This window comes from Alexandromys fortis, unplaced genomic scaffold, assembly GCF_014885135.2.
Source record: "Alexandromys fortis isolate MF-2015 unplaced genomic scaffold, M_Fortis_MF-2015_v1.1 scaffold_238, whole genome shotgun sequence".
In the NCBI taxonomy this organism is placed as follows: domain Eukaryota; kingdom Metazoa; phylum Chordata; class Mammalia; order Rodentia; family Cricetidae; genus Alexandromys; species Alexandromys fortis.
Window position 1 is genome coordinate 1,761,395 of NW_026068126.1, and position 15,453 is coordinate 1,776,847.

At 48.9% G+C, this 15,453-nt stretch overlaps 2 protein-coding genes across 4 annotated transcripts in view; one reads left to right on the plus strand and one right to left on the minus strand.

The window, feature by feature from the left end:
* Positions 1–1,419, plus strand: part of Nde1 (nudE neurodevelopment protein 1) — a 32,343-nt gene extending 30,924 nt beyond the window's left edge. For 2 of the 3 annotated variants that reach the window (XM_050125802.1, XM_050125803.1), the window contains exon 9: positions 195–1,419. In XM_050125802.1, the coding sequence (XP_049981759.1) occupies positions 195–288 (94 nt within the window). In that variant the 3' untranslated portion in view covers positions 289–1,419. Of the gene's footprint in view, positions 1–84 lie in introns of all 3 variants that reach the window. The other variant, XM_050125804.1, reaches the window with a different exon arrangement.
* Positions 1,420–3,277: 1,858 nt separating this feature from the next.
* The window catches only part of Myh11 (myosin heavy chain 11), a 97,235-nt gene continuing 85,059 nt past the window's right edge, over positions 3,278–15,453 (minus strand). Inside the window, exons 30-39 of the mRNA XM_050125826.1 lie at positions 14,782–14,994; positions 14,372–14,584; positions 13,975–14,136; positions 13,538–13,666; positions 13,259–13,347; positions 12,328–12,451; positions 11,319–11,527; positions 9,794–9,902; positions 9,523–9,695; positions 3,278–3,961 (exon numbers count right to left, since the gene is read on the minus strand). Coding sequence (XP_049981783.1) covers positions 3,829–3,961; positions 9,523–9,695; positions 9,794–9,902; positions 11,319–11,527; positions 12,328–12,451; positions 13,259–13,347; positions 13,538–13,666; positions 13,975–14,136; positions 14,372–14,584; positions 14,782–14,994 — 1,554 coding nt within the window. The 3' untranslated portion in view covers positions 3,278–3,828. The remainder of the gene's footprint in view (positions 3,962–9,522; positions 9,696–9,793; positions 9,903–11,318; positions 11,528–12,327; positions 12,452–13,258; positions 13,348–13,537; positions 13,667–13,974; positions 14,137–14,371; positions 14,585–14,781; positions 14,995–15,453) is intronic.

Sequence of the window (15,453 nt, forward strand, 5' to 3'; positions counted from 1 at the left end):
GGGATCTTCTGAGATAGGGTGCTTTTTCTGTAGCCTTTAAAATCAGGGAACCAGATAGCCAGTATCCTTTTCTTCATTTCACAGGAGAGAAAGCTGAGACCCTGTGAGACATTCACCCTTAGAACCCTGGGGTCCCTGTGCTAGCCATGGCAAACTCCTGTCACGTCTGTTAAATGTGTTTGCTCTGTCTGAAGGTCAGGAAAACGCTTGGAGTTTGGGAAGCCAGCCTCACAGCTCTCATCACCGGCACCGCCGTCCACCCAGGGTGTGGTCAAGCTTTTGCTTTAGGACCAATGGGAACTGCGCCCTCACCTGTCCTACCCTCTTTATATTTAGCTGTTGGCTGTGGACTCAGCATCATTGCTGTGATGTGGCCCAGCCCCTGGCAGTATGCGTCATAGAGATGAACTGGTTCTTCACCCCACCGCCCTCCAGCTCTAAGGTCTGGATGATGGGGCCACCCTGTCATTGGCTACCTAGAGTTTTAATGGCCTCCAGAGGTGTTTTGAATATGCCTAATCTTCAGGGGGAACTAGAGCCCAGCTAGCTCAGGAGCTCTCCCGCAGCCTACTTCCAGCTGAAGCTGTCTTCTGGAACATCCTGCCAGTGCTTTACAGCATGATTAAATTGTGTCTAGAACTGGAAGATCACAGAAGCATGGGGCCGTTTAAACCATGACCATGACCTTTACAAGATGGGGTGTCTCTGTGTAGCCCTGACCGTCCTGGAACTCACTATGTAGAGCAGGCTGGCCTTGAACTCAGAGATCTGCCTGCCTCTGCCTCTCAATTGTGCACCACCACTGCCCAGCCCTTTGACACTTCTAATCTGCCTCATGAAGATTTTCAGAGGTGTGTCTGACTCCTCTGGTCAGTGGGAGATTATTCTCTGTAGATAAACCCAGCTTCCCATCTCTCCTGAGCTCTCGCCTTGATGTTGGGGCGACTTCTGCATCACAACCATGAACAACTTGGAGTTGGACTGGGCTTTGTCATGCCATCCCTAAGAACAAGACTTCATCATTCTATGTCTATAGAATAACAAGAGTGACTAAAGCATCAGATTCTCAGCCACTGGTGGTCGCTCCCTTGGGATGTAGAGAAATGAGCACAGAACTGCAACGCCAGAGCCTTGTCTGGTCTGTCTGGGGTGAAGCACCACCTCCTGCTTCTGTCCACAATGAGAAATGCGCACTGATTTCCAGAGCTTAGTACCCTTCACTTCGCTACTAATGCATTTTTTAGTAGATAGGGCAAACCTGGCCTTGAATTGAACCTAGAACTTTCTGAGTGCTGCTGACATTCACAAGGTGGTTTTAAGCTGTGTGGCCATTTGTTCCCCTCAGACATTATAGCCTGGGAAAAGATGGCCTTTATTTTTTTATATTAAAAAATAAAATCAAAAGAAATGCCTGCTTTACTGCTGTGTGTTTGTCCTTCCGTGTTTGCACATGGCCCTAAAGTTCATTTTTTTTTTTTTGTTTAGCCAAGTAATAAAATAATGGAGGAATAACATTTTGTGTGTGGGTATATGTAGTTGCTTGTGCGGATTGGAGGCGTGTGTTCACATGCTTGGGAATCAGAAGTCAATATCTGTTATCTTCTTCAGTTCTATGGGTGATGTATATAGGTGTGTGGGTGGGTGTGTGGGCACATGTGTGCACAGAGGTCGATGTTTGGTGTCTTACTTTTTGAGGTGGGGTCTCTTATTAGACCCCAGTTCATCCATTAGGCTAGGTTGGCCAACAAGCTTCAAGAGTGACTTTCTCTGCCCTGCCAGGTGGAGTTGCACAAGGGTACTGAGGGTCTGGACTCAGGGCCTCGTGTTTGCAAAGCACCTTACTCATTAGATCTGTTTTTAAAATTTTTCTATTAAAGTCAACTTTTCAGCAGTGATTTTGGGGAAATGTTTATATGTCATTCCAGTTATATCAGCATTTGTGGGAGGACTGGCTTTTTCAGCATTTTAGTATCTATTTCCTGTCTCTTATTTTAAAGTCTGTTGAGTTGGGCTTTGGAAAAGTGTGTGTGGACTAGAACTTTTACAGTAATTGGGAATTAAAGGTCCCTGGTGTGCTTCTGTAGATTCTTCATGCTAAGAATGATTTCTTAAATGTTTTTTTGGGGGTGGGGTGAGATAGCCTTAGATGGCTTCCAAACCAAGGACTTAGGCGTGGGCCACTCTGCTTTAGGTGTTTGGGGTTTTATTTTTCAAACAGTTTTGCTCGAAGATGAATGTGTTGTAGAGAAAGATGTGGCCTACAAGTCTGAAGTATTTACTTTTAAATCCTTTATTGGTGTATGAGGGAGTATATGCCACCACACTCAAGTGGTGTGAGTGCCAAGGATTAAACTCAGGTCATTGGGCTCACACTGTCATGTGGTGAGCACCCGCCATAAATACTTTGTGTCTGGCTTTCTGAGGGATTTTGCTGACCTGCTTTGCTGAACAAAAATATTGTAATTTAAAGAGATCAAGAAACCTTGTGCTTAAAATATTGGTTGACTGTGCTGCCCTTGAAAGACTTGGGACCAGAAGTACCTAGGACTTGGTGTCTTTAGGACGTTGTGATATTTTTGCAGCCTGGAGGCAGGACCCAGTTCTAAACACAGAATTCACTGGGCTTCAATGTATGCCTTTTTTTTTTTTAAAACTATTTTGTGTGCATTGGTGTGAAGGTGTCACATGCCCTGGAACTGGAGTTACAGACAGTTGGGTGCTTGGAATTGAACCCGGGTCCTCTAGAAGAGCAGCTAGGGCTCTTCAGTCCCATGTATGTCTTCTACATGTAGTCTGAAGGTTTTTATTTCTATTTATGCATTTATTTGAGACAGGGTCTCATTATATAAATCATGCCATCCCAGAACTAGGTAGCCCAGGCTGGCCTTAAGTTTTCAGTCATCCTACTTCCCCCTCTTAAGTGCTGGGAGTACAGGCATAACACCCCTGTGCCTGACACCTGAAAGTAATTTTATACAGTAATTTTAGTGTGTCTGAGTTTTGCTTATGACCCATTCCATTTGGGATTTTTCAGTGTTGGTGGAAAAGGGTCTTCAAAGGTGTTGGGGACATTGTAATTTTCAGACCAGATGCTCAAGCAGGACAGCTGCACAGCTGGTGCACAGCCTTCAACTTCATGTCCAAATAAAGCCCTCCCTTATGCATGTTAATCCCTCCGTGATTGTTTGCCCAGTTTATGGACTAACTAAAACGTTCACAGGGTGACGGATGTCCTGCCCTGCCCTGCACTAGACTACAGCTTGACAGAAGAGCCAACTCCATTTTCGTGACTTATGTTTTATTAGTGAAAGTGTCCATGGGTACAGCCTGGGTGCAAGTAAGACAGTGCGATCTCAGTACTCAGCCCTTGGAGCAGTGTTTCCTTTTTAGTTCACTTGGTCTTGGTGAATGAACTGTGTGTGTCTGAGGTGTGGCAGCCAGGGAGGAGAAGGGAGTTTTCAAACAAGGGCTTCTTTCCCGAGCTGGAGCAACTGGTTGGTCAGGGAATGATTTGGGAGTGGACTGGGGGCAGTGGCACCCATTAGGTAACTTACTCATTTCATGTAAACACAGTTGATGGTGACTGGGGCTGTTTTCCTAAAACCTGTACCCCCCCCCCCACCAGCGCAAGGTCTGGCCTGCATCTTCTTTGATAGCACATCCTAAAACATGAATTCACACCCTTTGTGTGGGCTGTGGGCCGACTGTCGTGAGGGGTGAGGTGATATCTGCGACTTGAGAATGAATGGAGCCGAACGCTAAGCATAGTCCGCTAGATTCTGCTGTCCTCAGTGTTTTGTTTCCCTGCCACGATGTATAGTTCTGAATTTATTCATTGGCTTTGGTTCCATTGAAGTCTGAGTCCCGAGCATCCATTTCTTCTTCAGAACCATCTGTGTTTTCAATAACTCTGCGGCCTCCAGCCCTTCTGGAAGGAACAAATGAGGCCTCGTTTCCTCGCCTATGGATTTAAAACAGAAAATACACGTCTTTAGTAAGGAAATCTCCCAGGAGATTGGAAGAAGTGTTTATCAAGGGCTGAGAGCAAACACACACTCAGCATGAATGAGTCACAAACAAATTCAGGGTGAGTCCCAGCCAGTCTTCAAAGTCTGAGTGGTTTTATTTATTCAGTTGGCATGAGATTATTGGCTTTAAATATGTCTGGTTTGGTCATTTCATGACATTTAGGATTCTGCTGTGCCAGAGCACTGGATTGGAAAGAGAAAAAGGACAAGATGGGTGGAGAGTCGCACACGCAGGCCTGATAGGAAAATGTGCTGTTTTATCTACAGATTTCTGTCTTGTGGGAATAAAAAGGCATGGCTTTAGGTTTTCAGAATGACTCTAAAAGCAGAGTGGAGTTACACAGAGGACATTCCTTAGTTGAAGAGGGTGACACAGCACTCTCCCCTGATATGGGACTCCCTGCCCTCAGATCTACCATGGTGGGGAGATGGTGTCTACCTTGAATGTGTATGGGACAAGTGAATGCACACTGAGTATTTGGAAATTGTTACTCTGAGGTGCACGTTTACTCAGGGCGGGGTGGGCCTGAGCCTTCACAACTGTCCTCAGCCTCTGGTCTGGGGTGAGAGGAGCAAGTGGGGAAAAAGGGAAAGGTAAGTGTACTCACAAATACCCTTTGCTATTTCACAAAAGGTTATGTGTGGACTTTCAGTGACGTAACATGTGATCTTGTTGGGCCCCCAACAGCCAGCCCTATTTGACCTGAATTTGAAAACAGGTGCTAACCCATTTTTGTACAGTTAAGAAAGCTGATGTTGGATAATGAAAGCAACTTGCTGGCCATACGAAGGCTGGAGGGAAAAGCCATGAGGGTGTGCCCACCCAGTGACCCATTCTTTAGTCCAAAAGGATCAGCTCAGACAGGTGACATGCCAGAGGCATAAGCAGGCCCAAAGCTTATTGTCAGCAAGTAGGGGAACTCCCAGTGTGAACCTTTTGGGGTTTCCCAAGACAGCAATCAGGAATAAAAATTTCCAAAGTAAGACAGACATCCTGGCCAGCTTCAGGGGGCCACTGTAGAAAGGCCACTTCCTTGTTAGAGGATGAACAGCCTGTGCCCATTTCTTTCCAGTGCTGTGGGTCAGTTAGAGAGAAGCCTAGAGTGCAGTGTGGAGAGGTGACTGTCAGTGGCCCTTTCTTCACACAACTATACTTTACTTCAGAACTGGAACCCACTGGGGCTAGAAACCATGGTTAAGTCTACATCAAGGCTTTAGTTACTTTGTGGTCTTTGGGACAGTCTATATTTGCTGACTTAAAAGGTTTGTCCCTTGATCTCAGAAACAAGTCATGCCCTAGTTATCAAATGCAGCATGGTTCCAGCGCAAGGATCACTATTGGAGTAAGTTTTTCCAAATTCTAGACAAAAGGTTGATACCAGCCAGGAAGTGGTGATACATGCCTTTATCCCAACACTTGGGAGGCAGAGGCAGGTGGACCTCTGAGTTTGAGGCCAGCCTGGTCTACAGAGCGAGAGCTAGTTCCAGGACAGCCAGGGCTACACAGAGAAGCCCTATCTTGGGAAAAACAAAAACAAAAACAGGTTGATACCAATTACCAATTATAGGAAATAGGGGGATCCTGCCAAAGGTTTTCTTAGAGGGTCTCATCCTGGAGAATTGTGGGTATTTCCAGATACTTGGAGTTTAGTCTAGGCCCTGTGAGCAGAACAGGCTTACTTAGAGTGGAAGCTTCTCCTATTTTGCCAAAGTTTTGTCTCCTGTTGACTGGAGAAGGCTCTTCTGTTCCCCCTCGTATCCTTGGGGATGCTCTCTGCAAAACCTCAACCAGCTTTAAGTATTTGGCAACAAGAGCAAAATTAAGTTCTACGAAGAACAGGAAAATACAAGCAAGGGTGTCCTTGGCCTCATTATGGGCGTCTGGGAACTCTATCAAGCCTTTGTTGCCTTCTTACACCCCCCCCAATGTGCTTAAAATCCCAGAGAAGCAGAGACCCCATGAACTTTAAGTCCATTCCCCTGTCTGTGAACATGTGGGAGCCCATGAGGCCTCCAGAAAGGCCCCTGCAGGAATTGTCCAGTTCCCACGCTCATGCACTGAAAATTCAGTAAGGATTGAGCCCTACTTCAAGCCACCTGAAGTCCTGGCATCTTTGCTGTGGTGGGGAGTGCGCATGTCCTTTGGACAGGACAAATTTAACCATGGACTGTGATTACTGTGGCCCTGTGTTTCTTTTTTCTGAACCGTGACTCTGGCCAGCCAGATAGAAGCCAGGTCTATTCTCTAGGGGTTGTGCCAAGGGGAAGGCACCTTACCTATACAAGGAGAGTGTACTGCTGAGCATCCCCACTGCGTGAGCAACCTCAGCAGCAGGTAGCTAAGAACAATTCCAGCAAGGGCTAGGGCTGTAGCTCAGTTAGTAAGTGCTTGTCCACCCCGCATGAAGCCCTGGGTTCCATTCTCATTATCACATAACAGCACAGTGGTACATGCCTGTGACTGCAGCACTTGAGAGACAGAAACAGGTTTCTAGCTTTAGGTCACCCTTGTCTACATAGTGAGTTCAAGGCCGGACAAGGTTACATGAGACCCTGTCTCAAAACAACAAAAGCAAAAAAACAAACAAATGAACAAACAAAACAAATCATGCAGACTTTTAAAATCTAATAGAGATGTGATCAAGGTGTTTTGCCAGAAGTCATGTTTGACAAAACGCCAGAAGGAAGGGCAGTAACTCCAGAGAGGAGGTCTGCTCCTTACACTCATGGTTCTGAACTAATCCAGGCCTTCGCATTTGGGGGATCTCACAGAAATTTGCAAGGACTTGGAAAAGAGAGGACACAGGGAAGGGGTGCTGGGTACAGAGGAATGGGGATAAGGAAGGGGTGCTGGGCACAGAGGAATGGAGATAAGGAAGGGGTGCTGGGCACAGGAATGGGGATAAGGAAGGGGTGCTGGGCACAGGAATGGGGATAAGGAAGGGGTGCTGGGCACAGGAATGGGGATAAGGAAGGGGTGCTGGGCACAGAGGAATAGGGACAACATGACACACAGGAGCTGCAAAGCTGGAGGCACAAGATACCTGGTAGCTCACTGCGAAGTTTCCTGTGGGGGGGGCCCTCTGAAACAGAGAGAGTCCCCAGAAGTTACCATCCATGCTTGGGAGGGAGCCAGTTAAGTATGCTAAAGGTACTAGCTTCAACTGAGTAATGAAAGGTACTTTTAAGTCAACATGAACCAGAGAGCCAGCTTGGTTCTCTGGTTCTGTCCTGAGTCACTTGAGCATTGTACAAAGTAAGAACATCTGAAAAGGTCAGTATTGGACCAGATGTCTGTGCAGGGGTGTACGCCATGTGTGGAAGTCATGTATCTTCATGAGCACTGCCTACCCTGTCTTTTCAGACAGGGTTTCACTAACCCAGAGTTCACCAATTGGGCTAGGCTAGCTGGCTGGAAAGTCCCAGGAATCCTGCCTCTGCCATCAACCCAGCTTGTTTGGGATTGAACTTGGTCCTCATGCTTGAAGAACAAGCACTTTATCAAGTGAGCAGTGCCTGAACTCTGGTCTCTGTCGGCTTTGGCAGCTAAGTGGAAGGTGACTAGCAGTATGGCAAGTGTTTTCAGGCATGTAGAAGGTTAGTTATTCAGCCAACACCGCGAAACTTGCTTAGTGATTTCTGATCTGCTGGTGGGGTTTAACAATCTCACACAGCTTTAGGGTGTGAGCTCATGTTTCTGTACACCTAGACTTAGAGAATGTGGTACGTACTGGTATAACAAAATGATTTGGTTCTGTCTTGGGTCTGTACAGGTTAAGTAAGTGGGCAGAACCCACAGAGATGGCCAAATGACCTCAAAGAACCATTAAGCCCAAGAGAGAAGAGACATATCAGTACAGGGACAGATAGCTGAGGTGACTGTCCTCTAGGGCAGAGGGCCCAGTCCCCACTAGGGCATATTCTTTTGGGTCACTGTGGAAACAGCTCTTGTGTACTGAGCCTTCAACACTGGAGCATCTCTTACACCTCTACTAGATTGGAGAAATGGGGAAGGAAGGATGGTGTCTAGCCCGTCAAGTAGGAACCCATAACACTCTCATCTTAAGGGACTGGAGGCGCCTTTCAAAACAGATAAAAAAAAAAAAAAAGAAAGTAGAAAGATGAAAAAGGGACCAAGATGGAACCTGGGTAGTCCAATGAATGGTAGCTTTCTGAGGGAGAGAGAAGGACAATCAGGAGTGACCCCTGTGAGGTCCAGGGGAGAGAGTGTATCCAACAAGAGGTCCTGTGATGGTCACTCTTCCAGGGGCTATTTGTAGTCACGGTGTGGCCTAAAGAAGGCCTTTGATGGATGCTCCCTGCATATCGCATGGGGAAAGGCGTGGCAGAAAAGCACCCAAAGGAATAACTGAAGGAGAGTGAGCTAGCACCCAGGTGCATGCTGGGGATGCAAAACTGACGAGGGCCAGGTTTAGCAAGGCCTCTGCTCTGCCACATAGATCAGCACAGACATCAGGGCAGGAATAGGGGAAAGCTGGTGTGTATTTGACTATCACTTCTGTTTTCCAGTTAAGGAGGAAGTGAGGCCATCAGTGGACAGTGAGAGTAGAGATGAGAAGTGCACTTGTGGAGGAGATGAACGTGGCTGTCAGCATACTCAGAATGGAAGTAGCAGCTGGGGTGTCATGGTTTGTGTCTTGGCTGTGCAGAAGGTGTTATGCTAGGGCTGGGCTGGGCACTAGTCAAATGAAGCCAGCAAAGCAAAAAAGGGTTACAGGCATAAAGGTGCAGGTGCATAGTTGACCATGGAAAAGAAGCTGGGGCCACTGGGGGTCATGGAAGAAAACATGGAGGGAGCAAAGACCACAGAGCTAGATAGATAGGATGCCCACAGTGCAGTTAGAGCCTCTCATTACATCCCAGAGTACAAGATCTCCTGGGATATTAAAATCACAGAGAACAGTGGAGTGAAGAGAACAGTGGAGTGGAAGGCCAGAGTATCCAGAATGACATGGTACAGAGTGGGAGGCAGACTTGAGCAAGAGGACCAAACCCAGCCCCCACAATAGTGTGGGCAGGACATCTTCATGAGGGGCCACCTGGCAACTTCTGGAGACATTTGTAGCTGTTACGGTGCTGGGTAGGTGGACCTGCTAAACACCTTATAGGCATAGCACAGCCCAACCCTACCCAACATGGCAGTGTGCTGAGGGTGAGAACTGAGAAAGAAGGTTAATGAAAGAAGTGAGGGTTGATAGTTGTCCACCCTGCAGTGAAGGATGGGCTCCAAGAGATGGACTCTTCCTCCACACAGCAGGGGGTGGGACATGTGGGTTAAAGAATAGAAGATGAGTTTCTCAGAGGCCATGTCCTGGGCAGCTCTATGCCTGTTTCAGCACTGGACTAAGAAAAATGGTGGAGGGAGTTGAGGGGGTTGTTGGGTACAGGGATGCAGGGGAGTGGATGCATGGTTGCAGAGCAGGCACTTTAGGCTGCAAACCCCTTTCCCAGCTTCCCTCCCCCAGCTCCTCACCTGAGCTTGCTCTTGAGGGCATTCACCTCTCGGCCCATGGCCTCATTACTTTCAGTGGCCTCATCTAGCTCCCGCTGCAGCTTCCTGCGGTTGGCATTGATGCGCTGGGACTCCTCCTCTGCCTCTTCCAGCTGCCTCTTCAGCTGCTTGACCTTGGCGTTTCCTTTCTCTGCCTGCCAAGGAAAGGATCGTGAGTAAGCAAGGCTGCACATGTGGGGCCCCAAAGCACTGTGAAGCCAGGACACTGAGGAGGGGCCGCAGCTATGGCTACCTGCTCCTTATACTGTTCGGCCATCTTGCGCTCATCCTCCACCTGCAGCAGGACCTCCTTCAGCTTCTTGTCCTTTTGTTTCAGTGACTTGGTAGCTGCCTGTTTCTCTCTGTCATGGGGAGGAAAGGAAAGGTAGTTTCAGACTGAGATGGCATCCTTGTGGCTGGCATGTTAACCAGACATAGCATCCCAGCTTCCTCAAGCCCCAAATCAAGAGCCATCCCAAAGATCAGGCAGATGTAGAATAGAGAGAGGTGAGGTATCGAGGCATGCTATAGCACAAATGAACCTCTTTTGAAGAAATGAGTCCGTCACAAAGGGTTTCCATTGATGTGAGATGCCCCACAGGCAAATGTTGGATCTCCAGCAGGACAGGCTGGCAAGCTTGTGGAACGTAACTTAGTTGTGGGCCAAATGGCTTAGCTAGCAGAATGGGTCAACAGAGGCAGGACTCAAAGGTTCAGCTCAGACTCTCTGATCCACCAAGATGTAAGAAGCAGGGGCGTTGGTGGCACACGCCTTTAATCCCAGCACTCAGAAGGCAGAGGCAGGCAGATCTCTGTGAGTTTGAGGCCAGCCTGGTCTACAGAGCAAGTTCCAGGACAGGCTCCAAAGCTACAGAGAAACCCTATCTCAAAAAACTGAAGAAAAAAAAACAACAACAACAACAAAAAAACTGTTTAAGAGGCTGGAGAGATGGCTCAGTGGTCAAGAGCACTGACTGCTCTTCTAGAGGACCTAGGTTCAATTCCCAGCACCCACATGGCACACAGCTGTCTGAAGATCCAGTTGTAGGGGATCTGACACCTTCACACCAATGCACATAAAAAAAATAAAGTTAAATAAACCATAAAAATATTTTTTAAAAAAAAGATGTGAGAAGCAGGAGCTGCAGGTGAGCTGACCCCAAACCAAGATGCTCCATAATGCCTTTCCTACATGATGAGCCAAAACAAACCCTTCCCATCTGAAGTTGCTTCTGGCAGGCAGCTTGTCACAACAATGAGAAAAGTGACCAATACATTCCACATAAGCCTTTCCAAAGTGGTTAAAGTTGGGCGTGGTGGGAAGGAAGGACAAAGAATGTTTTGTTGTTGTGGTCGGGGTGTTTTTTTTTTTTTCCTGAGGTGAGACAAATGTTTTAAAATTGTGATTGTTCTACACACCTGCAAGTGAACTAAAAACCTCAGAAGTATGTGGATCATCCAGAAAGCTGGTATAAGTGGCTCAGAACCCCTAAAACACCAGGCTGAAAGATAGTGTGGTCATAACTAAGCAGGGAAGCCTTCTCGTATCTGTGGGCTGGTGGCTAGACCTGTCACTAAGGACGCTCATGTCTGGAGGACTATCACCATCCTAATAACAGTACTTGGTGTCTCCATTCTGTCCTCAGTACATCACTGCTGCGTGGCCACCACTGAACCCTATTGTCACTCACCAGAAATGAGCCTCTTAGGGTAAATGATTCCCCAGTGCTCCCTTTTGGGCTCCAGAAAGCTGGGATGGAGCGCCAAATGTCCCATACCTGGCCTCCTGCTCCAGCTGCTCCTCCAGTTGTGCAATCTTAGCCTCCAGTGCTGTGACAGTAGATTTGAGCTTGGCTTTGACAGCGCCCTCTACCTCCTGCAACTTGCTCCGGAGTTCCTTGTTCTGGCGCTCCAACTGCTGCCGTGCACTCTCATTCTTCTGAGCAGCACTGCGCTCTGTGGCCAGCTCATTGCTCAGTTGCTCAGCCTGGCAAAGAGGAATGCCGTGAGTCAGAAAGCATCGAGCTAGGGTGGGTATCAGAGCAAGTCTACTGCCATGGTGTACCTGCATTCTCTCTCCATCCACTCTATTCCTTGTCGCCCCCCCCCAAGACTCAGCTCAGAAGCCTCCTGTGTCACCTAGACTGAGCCAGGGGCCTTCTGTTCAGTTCCGCCAATGCTCCCTAGCCCAGACACTGATGGGCTGCAGGATGGTCCAGGCACGCATCACATAGGGATGCTCAGGAAGCCTCCATTCCAAAGAGGCACCAAGGACTCTTGGGACTGGGCAAAGAACAGTGAGGGAAAACAGCAGCGCCGTTCACCGTGGGCATGTAGTGGAGGGAACTAGATATGACCCCGCGGGTCTGTTCGGAGATTTCTGAAGAGAGCAGATAGTGCAGGCATGATACTAGTGGACAAGGAATACACTGGCTGGTTTTGTGGGTAAACTTGACACAAGTTAGAGTCATCAGAGGAAGGACCCTCAGGCAAGGAAAAGCTATGAGATCCAGCTGTAGGGCATTTTTTCATTTAGTGATCAACTTTGCTCCTGTGTGGGGAATGTGGCCAAGCAGTTTTGCCTCACTGTAGCCCCAAAGTGGTCTGCTATTTTGAGTCTAGTGGCTGAGTGTCCAGTGTATGTATTTTGTGTAGGGCAGAAGCAGCCACCCAGAACTAAATGGGTAGGGCACCAGCCCAGGGACAGGTTGAGCCCACTGTCCTAACATAAATGGCCTGAGGAGTTTTCCCTCCCTTTCCCCTTACCCTAACCTTAGTATTGCCTACCTGCAAAGTGGCCTTGCGGACCCTGTCACTCATGGCTTCCATGTTGCCCTGTTCTTCCTCCAGCTCCTCCTCCAGCTGTGCAATCCTCGCCTCCAGGCGACGCTTCTCATCCTGCAGTGTATTCCTGAGGGGAATGCAGCTGCCTTGGGGACCCACGGGCACAGCCAGTCATAGGACTCTCCCTGGAAAGTGCTCTCAGGTGGCCCTCATTCTCTAACTTCAAGCTCAGGGTAGACTGAAGTCATCCGAGATTACCTTGTGTCATGGTTTGAATATGAAATGTCCCTCACAAACTCATGCACTTGGTTATCAACTGGTGGCCTCAGATAAGTGACTAGATTCTGAGGCTCCGGCTTAATAAATGGGTTAATTCCTTGATGGATTCAGAACATGATGGAATTCCTGGATGTTAAGAAGCTGGAAGTGGAGGCTAATTGGGGGAAGTTGGTCCCAGGGGAATAGGGTAGGTGAGTGACCTTGGGGAATCCATGCCCTTTTTCTGTCTGCCACAAAAGGGGCGCCTCTTTAAAAGGCTTCTGTGCCATGGTGTTCTTCACTAGTCTGAGTCCAGAATCAGCAGAATGGAAGACCTTGGACTGAATCCTCTGAAACCTGGACCAAAATAAGTTCTTTCTCCTTTAAATGGCCTCTTGAATATCTGAGCCACAGCAGAGCAAAATTGGATGCAACCTGCTAGGAAGTGGTGGGCCAGGATACATACACTGACCAGCACCAGCAAAGCCAGAATGGGGTAGGAACAACGTCTATCTTTGTCCCTGACACTACTCACCCAGAATGAATGAAATGCCACACTCCCAAATCCATAGGTGGAAGACCATCAGGTAGAGCCTTTCCAAGCCCAGGTCTGACCTGTCAGGGCCCTGGTGACACTCTCTTACCCCAGGTCTAACTGCCTCCCCTGCAGCCTTACCTTCCCGACAGGCTGCTAGCCAGCTCCTCAGCCAGTTCCTCCTTTTCCAGGTCAGCTTGCTTGCGAGCTCTCTCAGCTGCTGCCAGGTCCTGAGACAGGAGAGAGAGGCTCTAGCTACCTTGCTCCCATCATCTGTCCCGCACAGCTGAAATACAATTCCCCTTCTGAGCCCTTTGTGGGAGGGAAGCCAAGGGAAGGAAATCTGCACCAAGGCCTGGGGGAGCAGTGGAGTCCCACACAGCTCCATGCGAGGCTGTTACCAGCAGGGGGAGCCTCTACCTCCTGGAGCTGCATGAGGTCTGCCTCCAGGCTCTTGGCTTTCTTCTCGTTCTCCTTTGAGGTGGCAAAGATCTCATCTCTGGAGGCACGGGCCTCGTCCAGCTCTCTCTGGAAGTCCTTCATCTGAGCCTGAATGAGTCAACAGGACAAGCAAGATCCACTTTCACTCACCTGGTTCTCACAAGGATGTTTATCTCTGCATGCCAACCCCTTGGAATTTCCAGCTTATGTTGGTGAGTCCCTGATGTGTGCTTGGGCCCCAGGCCTCCAAGGGAATTGAGGAGAGTGGACAAAAACCAGCAATGGTGCCTCTAGTGGCAGAGTCAGTCACCGGCCTGCACCTCAGACAGAGGCAGGTTGCTTCCTGAGGTTACTGATGCACTGGGCCTCTCTTCCTCCACCTCCACTCCCTCCTCCCTGAACACAGTACCACCCACCTGCAGTTTCCGAAGCTGCTTGATGGCTTCTTCCCTCCCTTTGATGGCTGAGTCAGCCTGGAGCTCCAGGTCTTTCAGGTCCCCTTCCAGCTTCTTCTTGGCTGCTGCTGCCAGAGCCCTCTGCTTCCGCTCATCTTCCAGTTCTGTTTCATACTCATGCAGCTAAGCCAGGGAGAGAGGTACAGGCTACAGGGATGCCCCTCAGAGCCGGGGCTCACTTGGCTGCTCCCTCAGCTCCCAGGGACTTAGAACAATCCCTGTATGTGGTATATGTTGCTGGGGGTGTCCATCTACCTCTACCTAGTAGGTTTTAGGGGCTGAATTTAGGTCACGAATCTTGGCAGCAAGTGGGGTGGAGGATGCAGGTGTCCCCAGCCACAGATGAGAGCTGGCTCACCTGCCGCTGTAGCTGCCTCCGCTTCTCCTCATTCTGTTCATCTCGGGCCTGGAGATCTCGTTCAAACTGGCCCTTGAGGGCCTGCATGTTGACCTCCAGCCGCAACTTGGCATCCTCAGTGGCCTGCAGCTCATCCTCCAGCTCCTCCAGCTGGGTTTTCATCTCTTCCATCTGGGTCTCCAAGGCACGCTTGGACTTCTCTAGTTCATGCACCTGGCAGGCAGAGTGGGCAGGGCATTTGCTTAGATGAGACTTCACCCTCACAGAGTGGAGGCTCATGATACCAAAGCGGTGGCCCAGGCCTGATTCCTGATGGCTTAGCCTCAGTGGCTGTTCCCTGGTCTCCTGTGCCCACACCAGACTGATACACCGCACTGAGGCACTAGCTGGTGAGATTCCGCACCACTTACGTTCTTGCCCACATCGTCCTTGGAGCTGACCAGGTCTTCCATCTCAGCTTTGAGCATCTTGTTGGTCCTCTCCAGCTCCTCCTTGGCCTCCAGGGCCTCCTCCAGGGCCCGGGCTAGGGACAAAGCCTTTGTTTCCTTCTCTCTGGCCTCTGCTTCAGCTCGGTCCCTCTCATCCGCATACTTGGAAGAGATGTTCTTCTCCTCAGCTAACAACTGAAAGAACACAAAACTCAGAGGCATCCTCAGTATACCTGAAGCTCATTGAAGCCCAGATATGAAGAAGCCCTGTCACACTGAATGTGCCCAGTGCAAGTGTAAGCCAGTTAAGATAATCTTTCTCACTGCTAGAACAAACTGCCCATTGGGTTAGCACGTCCTGCTCCTGGGGACAAAATAAATGTTTCTGTTGCATGACCACAAGTATTTTTCTTACAGAGTTAACTCATGTACCATCCTGAAGGTGTATGGTTATGCACATGCTTGGAGAAAAGTCAAAGATGACTCTGTTCCAACTTAACACAACTCTCATCTGATGGAGGAGAGAGCAGTGTGTTATAGACGGTGACACTAGACCCCACAGAATATGGACAGGAAGGATAATGAGACTGTGGGTAGAACCGACAGAGTGACTGCTGGGAAAGGAGAAAGCAGGGCGTCCTGCACGAGCTCAGC